Source organism: Channa argus, chromosome 21 (assembly GCF_033026475.1).
Source record: "Channa argus isolate prfri chromosome 21, Channa argus male v1.0, whole genome shotgun sequence".
In the NCBI taxonomy this organism is placed as follows: Eukaryota; Metazoa; Chordata; class Actinopteri; order Anabantiformes; family Channidae; genus Channa; species Channa argus.
In genome coordinates, this window is record NC_090217.1 from 8,625,818 (window position 1) to 8,648,696 (window position 22,879).

Here is a 22,879-nt window from a genome sequence, read left to right on the forward strand (position 1 = left end):
CTCCCTAAGGTTGTGCGGGGTCAGAATGTTTAACCCCATGCTTTCTGCCATTTCACTCACACCCTGACCCCAAACCACTGACTCGTGTAATGCCTTTGCCATGCTGCTCATATGTGTGACTAAGGGTTGACAAAATAGCAAACGCTCAGCAGTGCATCTTCCCACCTGCCACACGCCCAGAAGAACACATGCGACGATAACCTGTGTTTCTTGCCGTTTCCCAACACACATACACACACACTCCGTCTCTCCCATGGGTAAAGGGGAGCTGGGCATGAGTGGGACATTGTCTTGACATATCATTCATCAACATCAGACTACAGCCACACTTCAAAGATTCTCCAGACACAAAGTGGATGGCTATGCATGTGCCTGCTCAACCACAACACATGTTTCTTTGTATGCGTGTGCACGTGAGTGGGTTTGTATTCAAGTTTGTTTAAGCTCTGACAAACTGGCAGTGGGTATTGGTCTTCTCAAGTGTGTATAATATTAAGGAACAGGGGGTCACACATAAACCCCTGCCCCTCATGGGAATGTATTAAGTAAAACGAGACCTGCAATAACATTTTATTTAATCTGAAAATACCATTTGTATTTTGTTTTAATTAGTTGCATGACAGGATTTTAGAAATCATTTTTAATGGTCAAACCATTAAAAAACACCACCATTTCTCTGTGTTAGCTGTAACTCACCAATCACGAGCTGTCACCTCCAACCAAGTACATCTGGATATTACGTATTTGCATAACAAACATTTATGTGGGGTTTTGGAATGTAAATGGAATCCTATACATTGTTGTTAGTTATTATCTAACCATCCATTTTTGGGAAGAAGGTGGTGAAACAATAAAAAGCAAAAAAAAAAGACATATACATGTAATTTTGTTGTATAGTTAGCAGTGTTGCATAAGAAACATGTTGTTATGAAATAAATACAAGTACACAGCCTCTGGGTGGAGAAAATTGAGTTATTAGAAGAACACATCTTCTCTTTCACCTCCACTGTCATCACCACTAATGCAAAGCTTAATGCAGTGTTTGTAAGTGTTCTAATTGAGAGATGAGGACCAATATCGCACTTGGCTGATTACAGATGGGCTTCCATATTACACGGACGTGCACGCACGCGCACGCACGCACAGACACACACACAATCTTATATTCACAAGCACACACACAAATACAGACTCAAATGTGGAGCTTCTGCATATTCTAATCCTAGAAATCACCCCAAAGTTCAGATCTGCCATTTACTGCAATTACACATATCCAAACTCCATTTCACTAATGATCTTACCATCCTCTTGGTCTTTCTACACTCAACACTGTATCACTGCCTTCTAGTGGGTGTGATAGGGATGTCCTTACCATCTTATGTAATTATCTGTCCCTAACTATTTTCAATTATAATGAATTATTTATCAGAAGAGTTGGGTTAAGCCATCAGTGGTTTGAGAGAATGAATAAAGAGCTGGATGAGTGAGTGAAAGAGAAATAATAATGTAGTTTATTGCATTCTGTGCAGGGTGTATGTTCCTCTTTGTGCCACATTAGGCCCACAAACGCACGCATGCACGCACACACACACACACACACACACACACACACCAGAGCATCGGGCAAAACAACGTATGTGCTCACAGCGAGACAAAGACTGCAAAGTCATTTGCAAATTCAGAGCACTAACTTGCCTCTAAAAATTTAAGCTGTAACTTTTATCAGGCGCCCACAGCCAAAAGCTTCTTTCCTTCAAACCAAAGGGCATGTTTGTGGTAGAGCTGACATTTCAACTACTCTCTCTTACTCACTCACTCCAAAGGCAAAGATTATGTCTTGTTACACGCAGAGAGACGCTGTCAGCGGCAGAACTGCATGGTGTGAACCTGTACTACCTTAGGCTGTTGCTGCTCACACATTTAAATATTCTACCTTTCACTGCACACAGAAACAAGCAAATACATTTATCAAGTACATTTTATATATCCACACATTTCTATTTATGTATATATTTATATATGTATTGTGTAAAGATAAATAGCATAAGAACACAGCTGTGTTACATCGGTGGAAACGGAGCATCTCCATGGCAGAGGTGCATTGGAGGCCCATGGCAGCTGGGTGCAGAGCCTCAGGAGTACATGTGTTTGGTGTGAGATAACAAGGCGAGGTGGGGATTGTTACACCTTAAGCGGTGACGAAAGAGGCAGAACAGACATAAGGATTTAAGGTGAGCAAGACTGAAGAAACAGTCACAGAATTTATCAGAATTTGAGTCAATTTAGAAGAAAACTTAAAAGAAAAGTGACTTCTACAATTTTGAAGCAGGAAAATTACAATACAGTAGCTTATAATAACAACTATTACATATATCAGTGTGTATAACAATTCACTCATTATTGCTCTTGTAAACTTCCTACAGAGGCAAATATAATTCTCTATGATTAAAACATACTAGGTAAACACTCCAAAACAAAAACTACTGAATTACTCAAATATACAATTTTCTAATTAACTGCTAGAAACAGGTAGTGAGACATGGAAGCTACTGTAAGATGAAGTAGACTGTTTACACAATTGTCCCACATTTGATCTAATTAAATTAAAATTTAACTAATCAACATTTCTTATGTAATGATATATATTTGCAGAAAGTCCGGGACTAAAATAGACATAATAGAGTTAAAATTAAACACAGACTAAAATTATGACCCAAATTTCCCTTTTGTGGCAAAAAGTCAAACATGTGTTTTTATACATTTCATTTATCCTTAGCTAACCTCGCTGCATATATGACGGTTATATTAAATATAATAATGATGATTTAAATATAAAAAGAAATATGCATTAGTGACTGTAACTTGGTTCACACCTGACAGAGTAATCATGAGATTTAAGAAATAAAAAGTCAGCAAACTTATCCCTTATTGCCACAACTTATTCTTGACCTAAGCATTACAATGAATCGGACCAGTTTGACATTCCATATTTCTATCATTCAGTTTCATGTACAGTAAGGCGAGATGAGAACATAAAAACAAATAATTGTTGGTCTCTCAGTATGGAGAAGAGGGAACTTGGAGGAGACCAGTTTCTCATTTGCAGATAATAAAATTGCTAAAAAAAGAATGGTATTGTTTTTACTGAGGTGCCCAATTCCTTTATAATTCTTAACAGCTGTAAAATTGTCAACTAGGTACTTAGGCACAATCCATTTTATGGCAGATAGTGTGGTTGAGGGGCAGCAGAAAACATTTGGACTAAATGGGACAGCATTTAATTGTATTTTATTATGAACGGGCCTATTTTAGCAGGATTTAAATGGATGATGTGCAGTTTCTCTGAGATTTTCTTTTCACTAATAAACCTGGGAATGGCTTTTGGTCTTGGTGGGTGTCTCTCTGTCTGAGAGTTTTGCACACACAAACCACTCAAAAACCCCTCTTGCCTCCCACTCCCACTTGTGTCCCAATCACAGGGCATGGCTGATGCAGCTAACAGGTGTATTGTGTTGTGATTGCTGTGTCTGTTGATGCAAGCTGGGTGTTGAGAGTCTCCTTAATAAAGAGACCCCCACAGATACACACACACACACGCACGCACATTAATCTCTATTGTGCATTGTATGTTTGTGTGCGATGGTGGGGTGTTTGTGAGGCGGCAGCAGGGAGCCAATCAACAAGAAGCGATCAGCCCCCCACAAATAAACATAGCCTACACACATCATCACAAATAAAAAGGTCAGTGTCATTACAGTTACGAAGGTGGATGTGAGGGTGTGTGTGTATACACAACTAACGCGTGTATTGCCTGTTTCCTCCATCCTCCTCTCTGGCAAAGCTACATGTAATTATGAAATTTAAAAAGGTCAACATCATTAGCAGGCCACTAGTGGCTGAACATATCTGCAGTACAGTGAGCTCTCCGGCAGCTGACAGCGAGTCTATGAAATCAGTTTTTATATGACTCCACAACAACTTTTGTGTGGATGCAAACACAACAGGAGAAGAGACGCATGTAAAAATACGCAGGGACAATGACTGCAACAAACAAACACACACATTTACAGTAGACACTAAAGCACTAGTTAGTGACTATTGTTTAGAGACACGGGGACACAGCTGAGTGATACTTAGCTGAAAATAGGGGGCATGTTTGTAATTTAATTACGGTTCTGATGTGGTCTTGGCTGATGAAGTAAACAAGCAGAATACAAACAATTCATTCGCTTGCATGGACTATCTCCTAAACAGTTGTGCACCACAGAAGCGCAATGCAGGTTGCTTGACGACTGTCCTGCAGGGCTAAGAGTGTGTTTACCTATTTGTTGTTGTGGCAGGTCTTTACGTGCATGCTTGTATGTTAGTGTGGCACAAAGTGAGCACGTAAAGGAGACACATTAGGGGGTGGAGTCCTACCAAGATTAATGGAGCCAATCTCCAGAGCTATCCAGAGTGACCATACCTTCCATATCCCAGTTCTTCTGTTCTATTCCCCATCTCTTGCTCTCTCCCCCTCTAACCTTTTCCCCCGATCCAACTCTAATTAAATGAATCAATCAGTGGTGACACCAAAGCAGGACAGCTAGCATCAGTAAGGCTAACACTAAGGCTAACCGCATGAACATCTTTGTGCTGGTACAATGTTGGGAGTGTAGCACATGGAGAAAAAGGAAAAGCAAGAATAAAAGGCGGATATCACTACAATATAATGACAATATATAAAAGGTAGAGCTAGAAAAACATGACTTATACTTGTGGCCTGGTCTCCTTGTTCTTTTCTTTAACAACACTTCTACTCTAGAGACTTATCAGCTCAGCCAATGCTATCACACAGGCACATGAATGGACATTAACCTTTCCCACTGAACTATATACTGTCCCCGTCATCCCTTATCTTATACTCCTAGTGGACAATATATAGCCAGTGTCACACTGATAATCATATCAATATTATGTAATATATGTACATGATATATAAAGGCAGTATGTGACACTGCTGTTGCCTGGTGATAGGCAAATCACTGCCTATACCAATAACACTTATTAACCTAGGCCTAGACTCCATGCATATTCCTTCTTATGGGCTGCTTAAGTAAATCAAGGTGTTATATTCACCTTGACTCCCGTGCAGTGTTTTCACAAAACCGGTTTATCCGTTTCTACTGGTGAGATATCCCAGACAAAGGGTCAAATAAATCATGTGTATTTAATAGCATGGGTCCACTCCAAAAGTTAATGCTATGGAAATACATCCATAAATATTGTCTCCGTGCAGCAAGGGGGCAGCTAACACTGACCACATTATCCCATATCATATAGCATGAAGTCAGAAAATAATATAGATAATATGTTGATATACTATTTATGCAATAATTTAAAAAAAAGAAGCTGTGATAGAATAGTGCCTCACTGAGCATAGATAAGTGGCATATTCATGTATGCCATTTCTGTAAATGCTTTTGTAAATGTCTTTCTCAATTTCAAACTATTGCACACACTAATGGGTGCTTCAGTGCTTGCAGAGAGCAGATGCGTCTATAAAATGTGCTCCCCTACGGTTTCTCATATGTGGCTGCAGCCAAGGTGTATGAGAGAGGGTGTTTAATGTGGTGTGGCAATATTGGGCTCCCCCTCTCTCTCTCTCTCTCTCTCTCCCATCAGCCACGCTGGTTCTGATGCCAGCGGTGTGTGCCTCTCTCTGATAACACCTGGCACAGAGTAGTATCATGCCACTTAAATGGGGCACATACAGTACATGTGTGCACTCAAATGTGTGCACAGATACGTAGACAAAAGGCACACACACAATCACATCTGCTCCATTACTGGAAACTCTAGCAACCATTATATGGATCTGTCAGTATGATCTTTAATTATCTATTGTAGTCATAGAGTTGGGTAGATTCACCAATTCGCCAACTAGACGCTCCTGACATAAAGCACTTTGTACAAACCCAGTTTAAAAAACTACTTTAGTTTATATCTTCTGGATAAAAAGGTGTCAAACCCTTTCATCAAAAGCACTCGTGACAACTAAGTGAATAAAAACTACACACTGTGGAAGAGAGCGGTCTGTCATAACAGTGACACTGTGGATGAAGGCCATCAAAGAAAACAGTGGGAAGGCTCTCAAATTGGAGACCAAAAACACAACCACACACAGGTAGCAAAACAGACTCACATTGCTACAAATACACACATTAGAAAGCAGCAGAAACCCACACAAATGCCATCCTGACCCTCGAATGTGAATGGCAGGAGAAGAAAAGCGGAAGGCTCTTTTATTTAGCCCAATTAAAAAAGGCAAAAAGCCCAAACAAAAGGAGTGTTTTATTGCACTCCCCACTATCAGCAGAAAGGCTCATTAGCCACAGCAGCATAATTAGCAAGATGCTGCACTCCTCGTTAAGGAGGGGCTCGAGCCGTAAACAAACCCTGCTGAACTCCAAACGCCCACGGTCTCTCTCTCTCTCTCTGTAATGAACTGCCACCGCTGTTCCCTCCCTGTGAGAGAACGAGGCACACAGACAGGAAGGCTCTGACAGAAACAAACACACCTCAAAGTGCAACACACACACACACACACACACACACACACACACACACACACACACACACACACACACACACACACACACACACACACACAAGCATACACACTGACAAGCACATACCCAAGGTATGGCTCACAAACACCCAGAGCACAAACAAAGTACCTCTCTGGGACACTCTCTTCATGACAACTGCGTGGTCAAAAATGCACAAACACACACACTCACACATCAGACAAACATGTCAAAAAAGATGTCCACATGAAACATACTGCACATTTTTACAATATTGCAGATATAGAGAGTCAAACCCCCCCAGACATCAAGAATATCTGACAGTAGAGAGATACTAGAAAAATCCTGGCAACTGCCTGGATCTTACTTTGGCACTGCTGTAATCCTCAACCTGTCATGACCCTGTTTGCAATAAGAAAAGCTGCCAAAATCAGTGAGATGAGCATGTGGTTAAATGTGGTGTGGCCAATGAGGCACTCACTATCAGTTGATTTTTAGGGGATATTTTTCCAGTTCTTAGTTAAATTTGAGAATTCAATTGTTTTCAACTGTAATTGTTACTGGCGCAAATGAAATTCCACTTCGGAGTTACATGTTTCAAAACATCAGCTTACAAAAGCCAAAATCTGAATTGCAAAACATCACAAGAAATAAGGGAGAAGACATATTTATTTATATGATTTTAGTGAACCACAAGCACTTGAGTGGCTCTGCAGTCACACAGCCATTGGTGTATGTGTCATGTGTGGCTGCAGAGTGATTTTAAGCCTCAACCCTCTACTTCTCTAGGTACAAACTCTATCTGTATCCTGTGAGATAGATGGCAGGGTGAAAAACAGAGAGGGTGAAAGAGAGTGTGAGAGTGTGTGTTTGTGTGCCCCTGAACCAACAGAGATCACAGAGAAACTACAAGGTGAGTGTACTCAAGAGTGTTATATGCTAGACACACACACACACACACACACACTACACAGGTCAATGCAGACATAAACTCACGATAAACATACTTTATAACTAGAGGATGCAAGACCATCAATCCATGTATACTCAATGTCTATTGAGTCTAATTTTAATAGAGCTGGCTGTTAAATTGTGGCCATTTTGAGTCCATCATTTCTTATGTTAAATTACAATTTATTGTGCACATACTTATTAAAGTTTGTTCTCCCTTTGTTAGTACATATAATATATACATATGTATATAACTAAATTTTAGTTAGATGTTTCTTACCTGCAGTAGGGGTCTCTGGACACCAAGAACTTTCATGGTATCAGCACTTGCAAGAACCTTCAGGGGATCAGAAGTCTTGCTGACTGCCTCAATTTCCTTGTTAATCTCTGTTCGCACCTGATGGTTCAGTAACAAAAGTTTATATTGACAAAAGAAGTACACACCACTCTGCTTTCCATGCTAGTGGACATCAAGCTACGATCCAGTAATATCATCTTTTCTGATAGAAAGACACAATTGTTGATTAGCTTTGTTTTGATTTTAGTTTTTTCTGAATTCCACCTTAGTTTCAACACAGGGGAAATATTTTAATAAGCTGCTGTAACTTAAAACACTTTCTTATATTTCATATAAAAACTTTGCTCTGTCCCAGTTAACTACCCAGACAAATCATATTTTAAAATAGTCAAATTAGCTTAAATCAGAATTACAGTTACGTATGTGAGTACTCAAGCTTTAGGTAAGAGCATATAGTATATAGTATTATAAGCAGAATAAAACCCCAGCATATAAAGAAAAGTTGCCAATGAATTTATGGTATGCAGAAATATAAAGCTCTTTTTATTATACAGTGTACATTGCACGAGCACACAGGATGAGAGCCATCTGTCTTTTGGCTATTTAAATGGCCACCTATAGAGAAGCATATGCTTCGAAATTAAAGAGTAGAAAAAGAACAGGAATCCTATTGTGGTAACATTAAAAGTAATAAAGCATAGCTCTATGTCCTTGTGTTATTTTGATCTATTTGGAAAAATCCTGAAGGAGGTCAATAAAACATGTTGGTCAATCGACTTAAAAAAAAACATGAGCTCCACAGTGGATTTTATATCAAAATAGTACAAAAGCTTACAGTTTTTAAATGACAAGAACTAAATGTGTTTCAGAAGGCTTTGTCAGATAGCATAAAAGGTATAAATCTGTCATTTCACTAACCTGGTTGAGGAAGAGGTCATTGATGTAGTATGTGAGGAAAGCTCTGAGCTGGCACTGCTTGGCCGGGCCTGGCCCCATATTCATCTCTATCTCCTGAATGAACCTGGGCAGAACAGTCAAGACAAACATTAGAAAAGCTAGGACACGCCGACAACATGACTCCAACTGTAAATGGAGGTTAATTCAGCACTAAAATATTATCACAGGGGCAATGAGACACAGCATAGTCATTTGGCATTAGTGGGTCCAACATCCACTGGAGGTAAGGGAATGGGAAATAATTTGGGAAAGTTTTGCATGACTCCCAAAGTACTTTAGAGCACCTAACAGTGCTCTAGGGGAGCTGCTCAGTGCCATTAGTGCAGACTGAAATTAGCTAACTCTCAGGTTACACAGGAGTGAATGCATTCAACAAAGCTTTCTTCTAAAGTAATGTAAAATCACACAGTTACTGTATATGGTAGAATAACAAAAATAAGAGAAAATAAAAACAGTAAATACAAAAAGAAAATACAAAACGTCAATTACATCAAAATAAAATACATGAGAGCTTCACTATGCATGCTCTCTGGATTCATGCAGGAATCTGGTGTCTGGTTGGTCATATAGGGTCAGACAGTTATATATGGGTTGGTAGAGGCACATGCACACCTCGTTTATCAGAGAATCACTGGTCACTGGCCCCATCTCGCACACACCACAGGGCAAACCATGCAAGAGCAAGTGCCTTCTCAAGCGCTCAGCACGTATAAATGCACAGATAAATCAACTCTTCACAAAAGAATTCTACGACCTACAAGACCTGTAATACACAGTGTATGATCTAAATCTATAGATGAGAGAGAAAAAAAGGGAAAATGAAAAATGTTTTATGTGAGAAAATCAGCAAAAACCCAGGTCAGAAGCTAAGTGTAATAAAGGAGTTAAGCAACGAAGATAAATCTCGACGGGTATTTGATTGAACAAAACCATCTGTAAAAAGCAAAAAGAAGACTTCATTGCTTGGACACAGTGTTTGTGCTGTAGTAGATGACGTGGGAGTTAGATTAAGGAGGCTGCAGCATTGTAGACAACCATGAGCATACTGTCTATTCTCATGCTTTTGCATGAACTATAGATCAGTGGGGGCGGATGATTGATTATATTAAGCTTACATGTGCATGCACAGGCAGATGCACCTAAGAACTCATCAGAAAAAAAAACACACACTACTGGGAGAGCACACTACTCAGCATCTATACCCAATTAGTCAGCAAAAGCTGAGTGTGTGTGTGTATGAGAATGTGTGTACATCTGTGCGTGTCAGAGTGAGAAAGACAGAACGAATGAGAAACCTAAACCTATTCTAAATCCTTCATCGATTCCCACTGAAACTCTACCACAACAGAAAGTTAAGTATGAAGAACTTATTTAAATTTTCAAGCTTGCAAAACAGCGGAGGTCAGATATGCTTCTCCATATAAATATATAGAAAGCATAACTTAAATGCCCCTCCTTTACAGAAAAAATACAACTGGGGCTGACAACTTCATTTCCAGAAATCGATCTTAGCATAAAAGTTGCCAGTATAAACATGCATCCTGTTGTCCTGAAATCCATCTCGTGATGTCATTATTGTCATTGTTTCAATACAAGTGTCAAGATGATGGATTTTCAAGTTGGTGTGTGAGCACAGATGGATTTTTGTAGTCAGGGGTGATAACGTGTGAGTAATGTAGCAGCAACGAGGTAGTAAAATGGCTTTGTCTATCCAGACAGCCATCTGGAGCCGGGCCGCGGGCCCCTTCACGAGGATACTAAACCCATGGGTGTTTGCAAGGAAGTTTAGCCAAGGTAACTAGGCTAAAAGCACTGCTGGGGCCCACAATGTTCGGAAAGCACATGTTAGAAAATTTACATTTTAAAGGTTGTAGTCAGTAAGACAACGAGCATTAAACAGAATATTCTGTGAGAAGATTCGAAAAGAAAAATCTTTTGGAATATAGAGCTCTGAGGCTCGTTAAAATGCAAATGGATAAATAACATGGGGCAAAGCACAGCAGAGCTTAAAGACTTCCAAATGGATCTTGAAAGAAAATCTATCCCACCACATTATCATTACAACCACATCTTCCAAATGTCTGCTGCTTGCTGATGGCATGACATACTGTATAGAAGATAACTGCTTCTGGTGATGATGATGGTGGTGATAAGAAAGGACACCAAACAAGTTAACACACACACAGCATTCACACTTTCACACATCCAAAAGCCATTAAAGTATCTCAACTCCAAATGAAAACAAAACTAAACAAAAAAAAAATAAATAAAAAATAAATAAAAAAAATAGCTCTCTTTGTAGGCTCTATAGTACAAGGTCATTCGCAGAAACCAAAACTCCCACCCATGACAGCTAGTCTCATTCTATCTCTCAAGGCTTGAACAGAGCTCAACTTTACATTGGTCAAAATTGACATTCATGCTAGTTATTATAGACTCCTGCACTATAGCGTTTCAGAAAATGACGTGGTCTGATTCCTTCTCATCCTGTCTGGCTAAGTCTGGCTGACGTCCCACTATATTAAAAACTAGAAGCACATTTCAGATATGTTTTAAGAGACACTTAACAATGTTTTATAAAAGACAGTCGCAGCTCTTCTTGCTACTGGAATAAAAGTGCCTAAGGAAAAACAAGCCATAAATGCTCCTTTTAAAAATACCTTTTTTTTCGGAGGATTTATTTCCATTTAAAATCTACAAAAATCATCAAAAGGAGTCTGCTCCCTCTTATGACTGAGGCTGTTATAATTGGACCCAATGTGATGTTAACAATGTCAGTTTCATTGCCAGGTGACAACAAAACACACCAGCCAGCCATATGGCAGCTGTAAGCTGCAGAGGTGTCAGCCAAGTCGCTAAGGAGACACTGTGGAAGCGCTGCAGAGACACAGCAGCAGCAACACAGTGTGAACTCGCCCCTGTGTGTGAAATCTTAATAACCTTAAATAATCTGCTTATCTACCTTCACACACACACACACACACACACACACACACACACACACACACACACACGCACACACCCCAACTGGTCTAAATATTAGTGCCAGACACTCAAGAAAAAAAGGCTGGCATGTGGCTAAGGTTGTGATAGTAAGCATCAGTTGCAAGAAGTGAGATTAGATCATTAAAAATACAACAGGATCACGAGTTTGTGCAGCTAATTGATTCACCGATTTGAATAATGGCTGCAGCTGATCAGAATACCAATAAATACATAAATGATGTGCTAATAATCAAATGTTTTGCTCAGTGAGACTGGAGCAGAGCATACTGTTTGACATTTTGGAACTTTAGGCCTCTAGCAAAGGGAAGAATCTGCTGAACTATCAGGCCACCCTACTCCTCTAATACACTGAACAATTGGTTGCGTAATGTAAATGCCTACATGTGAATGTGGAAAACTTGGCTGGTTTTAGTTTTATGAATTATTTGTGTTAAACAAGCAGCAACAGGTACATGCTGTGTAGTAAGAACTGAAAACAATCAATCCTATTAACAAAACACCATAATTGTAAGAATTTTCTGCTGCACTGGTTTGGAGTATTGGTGGGACCTAAGACATAATTGGGCTTTTGAAAGGTGTGATGAAAATGTTTTTGAGTGTTTTCTTACTTTGTATAGGGCAAATGATTAAAACCCATTATGAAAATAACTGGCAGATTATCCACAACAGTAAAAATAGCTGTAGTTGAACCCCTACATTTAAAAAAACACAATCAACCTCGCACACAAGCATCTTTATACTGGAACTGTACCAAGACCTTATCACACACTTCCAAATGTATGCATAAATATGCATACACAGGTACATTAAAAAACCATTTACACACTCAATATCCATATTCAAAAGAAGCGTGCCAAGGCATCTCTCCACATCACCTTAGGGTGTGTTGCTATCTCTGGAACCAACATGGCTTCACCAGTTGCACCTTAAATGCAGTTTCTTAGCTGCAACTGCTAATGATTGCTCTTGACAGCATGCAATTATCTGTCATTAAAAAACAGATGTCAGAGCTTAGGTTCTGAAGCTGCTTAATTATCAATGCCATGCTCAATGTGTACGTAGGCAAAGGAACATTCCAGAATGACTTAATGTACTTATTCCAACAAGAGAGTTGGCAAATGAGTGAATCCACTGCATGCTAATGGCTCTCTGATTATTCAGAAAAAGCAAAGATTTCATTTTTTAAGATAGCTAAATAGCAAATAAGAACAGACAGGGCGAAGATGTTTTATAGTGGCAGCTCTGAATTCATTTCCCACTGGAAACTAAACCTAAGGTAACAAATGCTTCTTTAAATGGAAAGGGCTGGGATTCCGTCATCCATCTCTATCTGCAGCAGCAGCAGCGTAATGATGCTGAAAAAGAAATGGGATAAAGACAAAGATTTAGGAAAGACAGCAGAATAAGAGTGTGCTGAGATCGATTAGAGACTCAGCATTTTTAAATCTCCCAGAATTCCCCTCAGGCACGAACCTATTAGCTATGGTGATATTCTGATTCTGCTGCCCAGAGGGTATGGCTTGTTCTGTAAAGACCTGTCACATACCAAGGACAGGACACAGCAAACCTCTGAGAGACAGGGAGGGAGGGTGCATGTGTCTGTGGGAGAGTGTGTGTGTGTAAACGTGCATTTTTGTGTGATACACATACTAAATCAGCCCATCTCTGTCACATGCACATTCATAGACTAATATAAAAAAAAATGTAGCCACATGTCAATACATCAATACACCACATCCAGCAACACTTGAAAGCACTTATCTATATGCAATTATTCTTACTCGCAGCACTACCTAGTCACTTCTGGAAGACTTCAAAGTCATAAAATGGTTTTAATGGATGGGGACACTTTATGGGTTTTATGGCACAGCCAACATTAGCTCTCATTCCAATGGATCAGACGATAAATGCTAGAATGGCAGCTTTTAATTGTTATCAAACTGCACACTCAATATTGATTCTCTGGGAATATTACACACTCTAATACGCCCTACTTACTTATTTCTACAGGGTGTTAAATTAATGAAGTCATACCAGTGAATATATAGACTTACAAGTACTCAAGAGATTTCAAAGTCACAGCTGGGGCACTGCATTAAAGAATAAGAAAAAAAATCACATTCCGAATGGCTAGTGGATTGATCCAGAAAAACTTTTTTTTATCCACTGGATGCATTGCTTTAAATATAAACACAGTTATTCTATCAAATGTTCCAAGACCTCAAGCAGTTTCCACCACAACCACTGGATGGCAGTGTGTCGGCTTTGACCAGTCGACTTAAGTACCTTTTCTTTTTCCCAGAAATGGTTTTAAAGAAGGAATTAAGATTACACTTTGTGTGTACCATCGGAATCTTGTACATGAATGTCTACATTTGTGTTTCTATGAATTAGTATAAGATGTCAGTGCGAGTTAATACAGTTTTTCTTTTATTTTTATGTGGCAATATTTTGTAAGGTTTAGGTGTGCAAGCTTGTGTTTTCATCATTCCCTGGCGAAATGCATATGGGCTTCCCACACACCACCCACTCCTCTGCCAGAGCCCCTGCTGTTTACACCCTGATATTGCCCCTGATGCTGCATGACGGCTTTCTTTGTGCTTGTAAGTGTGTGTGCAAGGAGTAGAGGGGCATTAGAGTGAACATGAGAAAGAGAGGAGGATGAATTATCTAAATATGTTTTGTGTGTGTTTGTCCCTATGCTTACAGCAGCAGGTATAAATATGATTTATAATAAGGACCTTCCCTTAGGAGAGCAAGAATATTGAGATGTAAAAGGGAAGTCCATTCTCGTGTAACATTACTATTATTAGACTCTCTATAGATCACTGTAGACAAGTATTGCCTCTGGGAGACAAGTGTTTTTGTTCCAAATTATTCCAACTCAACCCAAAAACATAAAGAAAGATCAGCAGTTGATTTAAATGATAAAATGGCTACATGTGTACTGTACCTCTAGTTGTCAAAACGCTGTGTGAGGAAACTGTTATAAAAATGTCCAAACATGATACAAAACAGGTTTCTTTGTCACCAGGCAGCAAAGGAGGAACAGAATGAAGTTCTGTCTGTCCTAGCAGGCTTTAGTAATCATCTCTGTGTTTTCTCCTCCTGTGAAGAAGCTGAAAATTGAAAGTCTGATTCAGAGAAGACCTTTTATAATCATATAGAGTTGTTTGTGAAAGTAGTTATAAAGCTATAAATCCAAGCTCCCAATTTTCTATAAATCACCAAGGGAACTATTGTGGTGTCCTAGGGAGGTTTCTTTATTGTCTATGAAAAAGCTACAAATATATTCTACGTTTAAGATAAAAACTAACAAGCAAACTGCATCTCAAGGGACAGTAGCAGCATTTAATGACTGTATGTGCTATAAGGACTATAAGTTACTATACATAGGTAAACTCAAGAGTGTAAACCAGGGTCAAATGGAAAAATTACTGTGATGTTCATTAGTGGTTATCTGTACTTGACGTAGACGTAAACAGTTGTATATCTGTATGTTTACAACAGATGTCACCTGTGTATAAGCGTGCACCCACACATGTATTGCTTGAGTGCGCATTTACTGTTTGCCTCTGTGCCTATTTCTGTCAATGTGTGCACTGGTGTGTGTGTACAGGCCCGTCGCAGTGTGGTGCAGACCAATTAAAACAGAGCAGATTGATGACCAGGAGCTCTGAGTAGCAGCAGCAGCAGTAGCGGTACCAGACAGCTGCTTCCTGCAGACAACAGGAAATGAGATGGCCTTGGTTAGCTGACGCTGCCAACACCAACAGCACAGAGCCACAAAGACAAATCACCACCTTACCACGGCTACTGGCCTACCCCTCCATCTTCCTACAGCATGCTCTCCACACTCCAACTCTTTATCTCCCCCTAATTCTACCTGACTATCTCTCCCATTAGTCTTTTCTCTAAGAGTAATGCAGTCAAGGCAAATTCAGTTAATACAGTGCAGATGCTAAGTATAGCTTTTCACAGGCAGAGGCACCGAGGTCTATTCTTTGGTCCCAAACTGCCACATAATGCTTTTGGTCATTGTTAACTTGGCATTTAGGGCAGGAGAGGTAACTTAAGTACAAAAGAAAAAAAAAAGGAGTTTAAGGGAATCACAAGGTTGGTTTGCTCCTTGACAACAATATGCTGGAGAATTAAAGTTTACTGCTGCATTATTCTCTACTCGCCGTTTTTATGACACTACATTAATGGTTGTGTGTGCGTAGGTATGATAGGTGTATAAAACCCTGCAAGCCACCTCCACTCCACTGACACTTAGTTTCAAAGACACACACCTTCCCTAGAGTGTTGCCTGAAGCAAGGAAACCTGACCACTGCTCTTTCATTCCCATTGACAACGACCTCCAATTGGCCTGTGGATGTTATCATTCTATTTGTTATGGTTTGTCACTAAGTATGAATTTTATATAATGGTTTTTAAATCTGCTGAACGGCAAGTACTAAGATATGTGGAATAAAATTAGATTCTGTGAGGGTATCAGATATAATTTAGATTTGGGAAATTAAGATATTGATGATATGCTGCATAATATAACATCTATTTGTCCTAATGTTATATGCGCTTACGATTAGACCTTAGGTTAAACTCCAGCTCTTCATAACTCACACAACAAAGTAAGTATTTTTATGGCCAGCTGTGCATCAGTTGGTAGAGCAGTTGTACCTGACACCACAAGGTTAGTGGTTCCATCCTGGTTCTGCGTTGCTACATGTTGAATTGTCCTGGGAGGACACTGGTGTGGGATCCTCACTTTTAAATTGTTTTGGGTAAAAGTGTCTGACAACTGACTGCCCGAAATTGCAGAAACCTGCCCTATTAACATACAGCATATCTCACATTTTTCTTTTTTTTTTGTCTTGTAAATGCAGGATGGATGGTTAAAGGAGTTGTGCTTTTTCACATGCTACACAGAGTCATTAAAACCACAGAGAGATAAAGGTGCCTCGCTGTCACAATGGGCAGTTACTGGGCCTAAATTACTGCTATTGTGACCGCTGTACAATGTCAATCAATAGAGAAGCAGGTGACAGCACTTGTCCCATTCTGTGAGTGTGTGTGTGTGTATGTGGTCCTTTCAATGTCTTAATAGAAGAGGCAGCGTTTACTTAATTCCAACACACACAAACACACACACACACACACACAAACACACACACTCACACACACACACACACACACACAATCCCCTAGTCGCACAGGCAGGTGCAGACAAAACTTCTATCTGGTTTGATTGTCCTCTGCTCTATGCTTAAGTATTTAAGTGTTCATCTCCTCCTTATAAACCGAGTCTGATTAATAAGCTAAGCTCTAAGTGGTCTCCCACAGGTGACATTCACAGAAACAAGGGGAAGGGGACTGCTTTATTAAAGTATGCCAGGAAGTAAAAAACAAAGCTGACAGAGCAGAGTAATTAAGTGACTTTTATTATTACCTAAACCGTTTTCATGGCTTATCTTCGATCACCTTTATTATGGCAGTTTAGTTTAAGTGAAGTTTTCCCGTCACTTTGTTTGTTTGAATGTTTTTAAGAATCTTACTATGGACTAACAAATCATACACAAAGCCACATAACTAAGGAAGTCTAGAGACAGAACTCAGATTTGGACTTAAAAACTGCCTGGTGATTCATGAACATTTTAAGTCTCTTAAAAATCTGATAGTCATCCATAACTACACCAAGGTGACTGTGAGAAACTCACATTTTATGTCCAACGTCTCTGGCATTTCTCTGAGTGAGTCACTTCTGACTTTAAGCAACAGATTTCAGGTCAAAGAATGACAAGCGACAGGGACAGTTTGGGCCTAATTAGAGGTACTAGCTACACAATGATTTTGCAGTACAGACAGAGCCAAAAAAATAAATAAAAAGAGAGGCAAAATACACTCCGTGTGTCAGCGCAGAGCTCATACGACAAGGCGTGTTTATCTGGACCAGTGAAGCAGCGCTTAATATTTCCCGCCTTTAGGGAAAGTCACCACACACAATCTAACGTTTTCTGCTGCGTTGTAGTAAGAGAGCAACACATGACATGGTTTAGGAGCCAAGTTCGTAGGTGTCAAAGGCCATTTGTTCTCGCCTTCGCAAACACTGACGCATTCGTACACACACATTATGTCCTTTTCTAATCCGAGTTGATGGTGATGATACAGACTTTTTGAGCCACTGGAGGACACTCACGGTTCAGTGAATGACTCAGCGAGACTGAAATGGCAACTGCCCCTGAGAGAGCTAAGTGCAAAGACACTTTTCCATTCCCTGGAAAACTACTGAGAAAAACACTTAAACCTGCACACAACACACACTGATGGACATGAGGATTTTATTTTGGCCCAGAGGAAAGGCTGAATGGAAAGTTGTTTCAAAGAAAGTAAGCAAGTCGAGGTCAAAAGGACTGTAGTCAGGAAATGGGCAATGGTTGTGATATTTGGCCACAGGTTAAGAAATGCCATTCTGCTGAGTTATGTATGTACATCGACAGCTTTTCACTGAAAGAAAACTACTTTCATTTTGCATTCCCATTTCAGTACGTTTGTAGTGGCACAGTATTTTTTTCCTGTACCTCCTCGCCAACATTCACAACCACAGTGTACAAGCACTGCATAGTATCCCGAATGTCCACAGCTTGATGCATTCCTTTTAACAGGCTGCTAGGTGAGCCATTTCACATCATATTGCCCTCTGATTAAAAAACAACTTGATCGCCTCTTCTCCTGACTGTGTCCTTATCTCATGCTCTCATTGCCAACCCTTCATTTTACTCCTTCTTCTCTTCTCCGCTGTCATGTCTGGTCTCTTATCCCCTTCAACACTACAGACTCTTCCCTCTCGCTCATCTTTTTCTCTCACCCTCTTTCCCCTAATTCCCCTGCCTCTCTCTATTTTTACACCACGATTGCTGTTATCTCTCCATGACACTATTTCAATACACCCCCTCCCCTGTTTGCCATACCTTTCCACCATCTCTCTTCCCTATTTCTCTTTCTCTCTCTCTCTCCGTTAGCCTTCCATTCCATTTAGACCTTTATGTTAGCGTAGGACTTTTCATCCCGTGGCATCCAGGTAGTAAATTGAAATGGTTCTGGGGGGTTCCATTGAAGCCTGATTGAATTTAAAAAGAGAAAGTGCCATAAAGAGAACTAGTGGTGAGAGGTCTGTAATACACTGAAGGGCTCCCCAAGCTATGACGGTGTTGACAGGGAGAGGGGAGGAGTGGTGCACAGGAGGTGAAGATAGGTGGAAAAGAGAGATGTAAGAAAAGCATGGAAGGAGTGGAGGAACAAGGACAAATTGAAAGTAGAAGGAAGCAGTGACTGGAAAAGGGTAAAAAGGACGGAGTAAAGAAAGAGGATGGGCGGCCACAGAGTGGGAGGACGGAATGACAGAAAATGTATAAAACTCTTCATCGCCATGAAAACCAGCCCATTACCCGTCTCGCAGTAGCAGATAGACAGAAACACAAAAACCGTCACAAGCACACACCCTCGATAGTGGCACCTCACAGAAATGCCTCAATTGCAGTTTGCATGGCCTGGAGGGAGTAAGGTGACAGGTCTCATATTGGAGACGGCCCAAAAAAATGCAATTCCAGGAAGTTCAGCTCTAGGGCTGTGTGTCTGTCATACCTACAGCTTTGATGATACTCCCACACATCACATTAGATTGCCGAAACAGCCACCTCGCAGCATATAAGGCATAGACAAAATAAAGGTGAAAACACGTCGTACACGCACAAAGACAGATACACGCATCACATGCATGTGGAGATTCGGGAAAAGTATGATGTTAGGGGTTAAATTATTCATTGATCCTTTCATAGCCTGTCCAAGCCTGCTTGTTGTACTGTCATGTCTTGGTCTGTGTGTCCACTTGAAAGGGCTCTCTGGGGGGGAGGTGGAGACAACCTTGAGCTGGCAGTGACCTTTAACTTTTTGTGTTTCACTTTAAAAAGTGACAGGTGTGTGTGGGTGTTGTGTGTGAGTGGTGTGTTGTCAAGTACATGCCCATATGGGAAAAGAGAGAATGCATCCATAAAATATTGTAGGTACCTGTATGACAAAAAAAAAGGGGGGGTTAGAAGAGCCTAAACAATTCCCTGATGGGAGAAATTCTCACAACCACAGAATGATGTGTTGTTCAAATCAGATCATTGTCTGAGTTTTAACTTAATCAACAAGATAATTATATATAATTGAGATAATTTAGCATAAAATGTCAGTACACAATGGTCATTATTTATTAAAGCAGACCATAATTACACAATTAACTAATAAAAGCATGAATTATAGGCTACTGTGTGAAGTAAATTTGGTCTGAACTACATTTATTTTAATAAGCATGTGTGCGGGTGTCTATGGTGTGCCAACAACTGTTCAGAACTGATAGAACTGTTTTACTGTTAAAATCAAAATAAAAATCAATGAAGGAAATAAAAACACTTTTTCAAGTTGCATTTTTTTGGGGGGGGGCGCCATAACACATGACCTCTGCATGCAGAGGTCATCCAGATTGTAAAGCCCCAGGTAAGCAGTTTTCTCACATGAACTCAGGACAATGTCTGGAACAGAAGACTGTCCATGTCAGATGCCTTCTCACTTAACGCAAATACTCTGCTTAATTTAGACATGAGGTGGTGCCTAGAAGCAAAATATGACACAAAATGTACTCTGCTGATATTAAAATGTTTTGTTTACAGCATTAATGAAACGCATTAGTCGCACAATTAGAAAAGATGGGATATGTTTATAACCCTAGTTCCCTGAAGGAGGGATGCAAAGTAATGACCTGCTCTATTCACACAATTGGACATTACTCCGACTTTGTACCAAGGAGCTGGTAAAATAATGACTATTTAATGTTTGGGGCAAAAGAGTCAGCCCTTTGTGTTCTCACATTCACCATCTCTATATGTCTGAAAAAGATTAGGGTTCCAGTGTCTGATAAATGTTCATGTGTTATTTCCTGTCTTTTTGGCAATGGTGAACGGCTTTGTTAAACATATATAGTACAGTGTATTATTACTGTATCTGTTCCTCATTGTTAGCTATAAATATTGAAAATAGCAATCTATTGTAGTACTACGCACATCCGCATTAGTTCCATCCCCATGCAACACAGAGGCATCTACTGCATCTACTTCGGCACTTATTAACATGACACCTGGGAGAGTGCAAGGTCTGCTTGGCTGATCAAAAGGTTTATAAAAGTTGTTCTTGATGTATGCCGCTGTCTTCATCACTTACCCTGAACTATATTACACTGCTTGCTGTTTGAAACATACTGTATGCGAGATCAGTCAAGTAAACCTGCTGGGTAAAGCAGATCTCTCAAAGGTCAGGTAAAAACATATTTGTTTAGGCTGAACTAGGCGAGAGAAAAATGTAAGTTTTGATCTGATCAAAACTTGTAGTTGCTATCAAGATTTTAGATCACACACTGAATACTAACAACCAATAATTCACCTAAAACAAGTAAGTACATATAATGTGTATCATCAAACTATGCAGAAAGATTTGTTCATACAAATAAAAAAATACAAAACAGGCCTTTAAGTAGAACAAGGATACTTTTAAAAATGTACTTATACAAAATATGATCAAGGGCACTTCCACCTAATATTCACACAACCCTTGTACAATGTTTTGCTTAGACCTACCATTATTAAACATTTGTATTCCTTAAAGAGACATGAGGACCAGCTTAAAGTCAGCCAGCCAGTTTTAAAAAGTCAGAGAAATAAGTAGAGGTGGAGAGACAATAAAAGAGGATTGTAAAGTCAGAGTAGTAAGTAGTCAGCCTACAGTTATAGAGAGAGTAAAAATACTGAGAGATATATATTCTTTTTTATGTCCTTTTGGCTTGTCCCGAGAGTTGAGGGACGCTACAACGGATCATTTGCCACAAAATAAAACCACCTAGTTATGTCAGCATGGGCATTATTATAACATTTACATAAGACAGTTTCAGAGTGATACGAGATAATTGTTTTGGACAACTGTAAAACATCGTTGTCCTACTGGTGAAGCCAATATGACCATAAGAGGGAGCTTTAGATAACGCATGGATTACACAAGGGGTGGATGAGGGGCAAATATAAATAAGCGAAGTGGTAGTGTCATCTACTTTTCTTTGGTCAACTAGACCCAGTGGACTTGCTCAATTTTTTATTCATCTCACTCCGTTATCTTTCAGTGAAACAAAGGCTTCTGCCAACCTACGTCCTAGAATGCTCTCATTACCTTGGTGCAGTTGCCAAGGGAGCTGGTGTGATATTCAATACTTCTGTTTCCCATCCCTCCAATCTCATTTACACTTGACACCTGACATTTGCATAATGGCCTCGCTCCATCTCCTATCTGCTGAAATGCAGGGTGGAGGTGAGGTGGTGTGTATCTGTCTGTGCTCATGCTTGTTTGGTTGTGATGAGTACATATGCCTATCCACACTGTTTGTGTGCGTGTGTGTCGCAGGCAGGGGTTAAATGACTTCCTTCTTAATCTAGCTCATTAAGCCTGCAGAGAGCTTGGAGTGCACCACATTGGCTGATTTGGGACAATTTGCGGAAATGCTGGCAGGAACACGTAACTGTGCATGCTAATCAGGGATGCTGTGACCCCAATCAGTCAGAGACAGATATTAGGGTGTCAGGAAAATTGAAGATGAACATGAGTCTTTGTCTTTTTTATAATACAAGCTACGTGAAATACTGATGGAGTGCTACGAAAATGGTACCCTGAGAGCAATGGAGCCTTACACCAGGCTGGTCTGTTCACTAAAAGCTGCTAGAAATCCTATCCAGAGCTCCACTGTGCTGAAAAATGCATCAAGAAGTGTTGGCTCAACTGATCAGGAAAGACCTGCAGCGGTATATTCTCATGTCAACAAAAGTAGTAATTCACACTGATGTGTTTTGTTTATTTATTTATTTCATTATTCATTTTATTTTCCTATGTGCTTGTCTCCCCAGTGAGCTTAGAGAGTGCTCAGTTTGACTTCTTCTAGAACTGTAATCTGGGCTCAACAAAATCCAATTACATTCTCTGTGCTCCATTTCAGAAGCCCAAAAACTCTTTAAGTCCAGA

At 39.9% G+C, this 22,879-nt stretch overlaps 1 protein-coding gene across 1 annotated transcript in view; it reads right to left on the bottom strand.

Annotated features, from left to right (window-relative positions):
• exoc4 (exocyst complex component 4) overlaps nucleotides 1-22,879 on the bottom strand; it is a 102,310-nt gene that overhangs the window by 32,481 nt on the left and 46,950 nt on the right. Inside the window, exons 12-13 of the mRNA XM_067490115.1 lie at nucleotides 8,737-8,839; nucleotides 7,801-7,917 (exon numbers count right to left, since the gene is read on the bottom strand). Of these exons, the coding sequence (XP_067346216.1) occupies nucleotides 7,801-7,917; nucleotides 8,737-8,839 (220 nt within the window). The remainder of the gene's footprint in view (nucleotides 1-7,800; nucleotides 7,918-8,736; nucleotides 8,840-22,879) is intronic.